General features: G+C 38.9%; 1 protein-coding gene across 2 annotated transcripts in view; it reads left to right on the plus strand.

Annotated features, from left to right (window-relative positions):
- Nucleotides 1–5,000, plus strand: part of LOC127445777 (protein phosphatase 1 regulatory inhibitor subunit 16B-like) — a 78,660-nt gene that overhangs the window by 63,024 nt on the left and 10,636 nt on the right. For both annotated transcript variants that reach the window (XM_051706100.1, XM_051706101.1), the window contains exons 4-7: nucleotides 2,809–2,954; nucleotides 3,045–3,148; nucleotides 3,370–3,494; nucleotides 4,142–4,267. In XM_051706100.1, coding sequence (XP_051562060.1) covers nucleotides 2,809–2,954; nucleotides 3,045–3,148; nucleotides 3,370–3,494; nucleotides 4,142–4,267 — 501 coding nt within the window. The remainder of the gene's footprint in view (nucleotides 1–2,808; nucleotides 2,955–3,044; nucleotides 3,149–3,369; nucleotides 3,495–4,141; nucleotides 4,268–5,000) is intronic.

Below are 5,000 nucleotides of genomic sequence, written 5' to 3' on the forward strand. Positions count from 1 at the left end.
TAGAGACCCTTAACCTCGTGCCCCCTGCATCCACAAGCGTGGACGTTGTATTTTGGCTTTGCTAAAGGCAGCGCATAGTTTAAATGAATAAAAACCGACTGAATACTGTTCACAAGACTCTACACTGTCATTTAAGGGTTAAACTTCTGACGCACCGAGTCATGTGACACAACAACATGACGTCGATTTCCGTGAAGTGTTCCTACGGGCGCAGCGCCAACAAAAGTGCCTCTGGTAAGAAATATCTCTAAGTTTTTTAATTGAAACCGATTTGGTTGTAAAGAGGAGAGTCTCTAGTTTCATTCGATATGCCGCTTTAAACAATCTGTTCATATTTCGTGCGTCAGCGTGCTGATAAACATGATGTCCACATGTGGACACTGACACCACATTTCCTCAAAAGTAGAAAAAACATGTTAGTTATTTTGAATAGCTTTGAACTCTAACACATCTGTGGGTCATTTCACTTCATTTTAATATACATTTTGTTATATTTTATTTTGTTATCACTGTACAATCCTGTTCTATTCATTAACATTAATAAATGCATTCCTATATTTGCTGTACATTATCACATCGAGAATAATTAAGTTCTTCCAAAAGCTGAAATATTTTGCTTTCAGAGGCTTTATATGGAGTCAGGAGTTGGCAAACCTGGCATCCAATTAATGAAACGAGATTGGAGGTGTGGGTTTGAGCTACTTTGACTTATAAAAAGCACTCAAACATTTTGAGTTTGCTACTCACAAGAAGCATCTGCTGACGTGGACCATGCCTCACAAAAAACAAGAGATCTCAGAAGACCTACGATCAAGAATTGTTGCTTTGCATAAAGCTGGAAAGGCTTACAAAGTTATCTTGAAGAGCTTAAATATTCATCTGTCCACAGTTAGACAAACTGTCTATAATTAGAGAAGCTGTGGAATGACCTCGAGAGAGCCGTTCACACCAGACATCCTAAGAATATGACTGAGCTGAAGGAGTTCTGTAAGGAAGAATGATCCAAAATTCCTTCTGAACTGGAAACACTCAGTTGATGTTATTGCTGCCAAAAGAGGATCGACCAGTCATTAAATCCAAGGGTTCACTTACTTTTTCCCCAGCACAGTGAATGTTTAATGGGATGTGTTCAATAAAGACATGAAAGATTATAATTGTTTGTGTGTTGTTATCTTAAGCACATTGTGTTTGTCTTGTTACTTTGATAAAGATGAGATCACATTTTATGAGCAATTAATGCAGAAAACCAGCTAATTCCAAAGGGTTCACATACTTTTTCTTGCCACTGTAAGACAGTCACACTCAAATGTACACATATAAAACTACACTTCACAACCCCATAATGACACACAATCAATGTGAGACCAGAGCGGGACTGCTGTGTGCATTTTCCGTTTCTCTAATAAACAAGCAATAAATAAATAAATTCTAGAGCAAATCATTTTCCTAAAAATGTATGTCCTCATATGTGGACGGCGAGGCTATGTTGTGAAATATTTAAATAGTGCCAAGTTATAGAAAGTCAGATTTATTCATCAAATAGTTTATTATGTTTGCAGGAGTGTTGATTATTCATGTTTATGAGACGTTACAGACATTACATCAGAAATGATCATAATTAATTCTGATTCAAAGTAATGTCCAGCATCATCCAATCACTGTCAACCATGTTAAAATAAAATGATACATTATAAATTCTGAATCTATGTATTGATTATCATTGTCACATGTCTGTCAAACATGTTGAGTGATCCAAACATCATCTGCAGCCTGAAACTGAACTTTTGGTCAGATTTTAGGAGTGAATGCACTTAACTGCATAGAGAGCTATAGGATGCTCCCTTGCTCCCTATTTAGTGAATGACTTAACCTCCAGTGTGCTGTCTGTCTGCACTGGTCTCAGAACAGTTTGAAATGCACCTTATTTTCATCCTAACTCCAATTAGCTTTTGTTGATGTCATTAGCCTAGGGGTTCACTTACTTTTTCCAACCTACTCTGTGAATGTTTGAATGACATATTCAGCATGTACAAGAACAATACATACATTTTTGTGTTACTAGTTTTAATTTTTGTAACTATTATTAAAACCAGATTTTTAATTTATAGATAAATGCAGGTAATTCCAAAGGGTTCACATACTTTTGCCACTGTATATATGATATAATACCATCACATGTTAGCATATGAGATGTACATAAAATTGATTTGACATTAAAATGATATTAACAGTTTGATGTAACGTAACTAAATGGAACTGAACAGGTCTTGAGACTATTTTAACTAGACAGAGCAACTTAAAAACACAACACTTGGTGTGGGACCCTAGAAAACATGCCAAAGACATGTAATTCTGGTTCTATTCACCCTGTCTCCCTCCAGATAGTTTTATTTGATGGCAGCAAGCACTAGAAAAAGATACATTTTCCTCTAGCACATTCCATCACAATATACAGATCTGAAATGTAGGTGGCGCTGTAACATTGTAGACATTCAGTCTAATTTTCAGTTCAAGCTCCACCCTCATTATTTCATTGAATATCTCGGCCTCTGAGTGGACTAGAAGCTCAATCTAGGTGTCGTTAGAAAGCTGAGATCCTCCCCTTTTGTGATGATGAATAACATTTCATCATCAATAGTTGCAAACATATTTTTCTGATGATTTGTTTAGCTTGTCACCCCTGTCGGATGTATTTGTCAGGAACTTGAGCTGTCAACATGAGCAAATGCACATCTCTTGTACAGCACTGCTAAACAATGTAATCTCATCTCTCTCTCTCTCTCTCTCTCTCTCTCGTGTGTGTGTCAGTGTTGTATTGATAACTATGAAGACATCGTGCAGATCTTACTGGCTCACGGAGCGACTGTAAACGCTCAGGACAACGAGCTCTGGACGCCGCTGCACGCTGCTGCAACCTGCGGACACACAGGACTCGTCAAGATCCTCATACAGCAGTAAGTGTGTGTGAGAGAGATTATTTGGTGTTTTTATATAAAGCGATGGCTCTGTGTTCATGAATAAAGTGCAATCGTGTCTCTCCGCAGTGGTGCTGATCTGTTAGCTGTGAACTCTGATGGTAACATGCCCTATGACCTCTGTGAGGATGACCCCACGCTCGACATCATAGAGACTGCCATGGCCAATCGAGGTGAGTCGATTCTCCAAGATCCTGCCATAATGTCACGTGTCCCTTGAATGATGTCATCAGATGTTTGTGTTCATTCACTTGAGATCGTCTCTTCATCTCTTCTTGAGCTGTGTCACTCAAGATGTTTTCTGAAGTCTTTTGTGACACTCACCTCCACCGATCAGGATTTGATTGACAACTGTTTGATTGACAGCTGTATTGTGGGATTGTGTGAATGACAGGCATCACGCAGGAGATGATCAATGAGACACGAGCGGCGGTGGAGAGGAGGATGCTGGAAGATATTCAGAACATCCTGCAGGACGGCGCTGACATCAGCAAACACGACTCACAGGGAGCTACACTGGTACACACATTCCTTCATCCTCCTGAGACCCGAGCGGGACTGCTGTGTGCATTTTCTTTCCCTTTTTGATTTATAACTAGTAGCCCCTAGTAAACAAGCAAAAAAAATTAATTCTAGAGCAAATAATTTTCCTAAAAATGTAAATGAACTGAATGAAACTGAACTTTTGATTGGATTCTAGGAGTGAATGCATAGAGAGCTATAGGATGCTCCCTATTTAGTGAATGACTTAAATTCCATACACCTTCAGTGTGCTGCATTGTGGGATGAATCTTGAAAAAATGATACTGATGTTTAATTACCAGAGGCAACATTTATTTTTTTCTTCCAATAAAAGTATGTATAAAGTTTGTATTTTAAGTTTAACCCTTTAAATGACAGTCTAGAGTCTTGTGAACAGTATTCAGTCGGGTTTATTTCTTTACACTATGCGTTGCGTATCGCGAAGCCAAAATACAACGTCTACACACGTGGATGTGGCGTCGCACGAGGTTATATTGATCTATTTCTTGGTAGCAGTGCTTCATAAAATCTCATTTATTGTAGTTGTTGTATTGTAGTCAAAATAATTTTAATAAATACTAGATAAGATATTAAAGTATATTTTCTGTTAAGTAGCGTTATAAAGATGTTTATTGTGTCTGCAGCTTCATGTCGCCGCAGCGAACGGTTACGCACAGGCTGCAGAACTGCTGTTAGAGGGTGGAGCCAGAACTGACCTGAGAGATGTTGATGGGTGGCAACCGTTGCATGCTGCTGCATGCTGGGGACAGGTGTGCACACACACACACACACACACACACACACACACACACACGTATACACACACACACACATGTATACACACATATGTATACACACACACACGTGTATATATACACACACACACACACGTACACACACACACGTATATATACACACACACACACATGTATACACACACACACACACATATATATATATACACACACACACACACACACACACATACATACACACGTATACACACACACACACACACACGTATACACACACATGTATACGCACATATATATATACACACACACACACACACACACACACACACACATACATACACACAAACACGTATACACACACACACATATACACACACCACACACACACACATGTATACACACACACACACACACACACACGTATACACACACACACACACGTACACACACACACACGTATACACACACACATGTATACACACACTCACACACATGTATACACACACACACACCACACACACACATATACACACACACACACACACACAAAACACACATGTATACACATACACACACACACACAACACACACACACACACACATTTACACACACACACAAAATACAACATCCATGCATGTGTACGCGAGGTCACACGAGGTTAAAGGCAGAAATGTGAAGCTTATAATTTTATAAAAGCACTTGCATTAATTCTGTTAAAACGTGTGTATTATTTGAGCTGTAAAGTTG

Source organism: Myxocyprinus asiaticus, chromosome 9 (assembly GCF_019703515.2).
Source record: "Myxocyprinus asiaticus isolate MX2 ecotype Aquarium Trade chromosome 9, UBuf_Myxa_2, whole genome shotgun sequence".
NCBI classification, from domain to species: Eukaryota; Metazoa; Chordata; class Actinopteri; order Cypriniformes; family Catostomidae; genus Myxocyprinus; species Myxocyprinus asiaticus.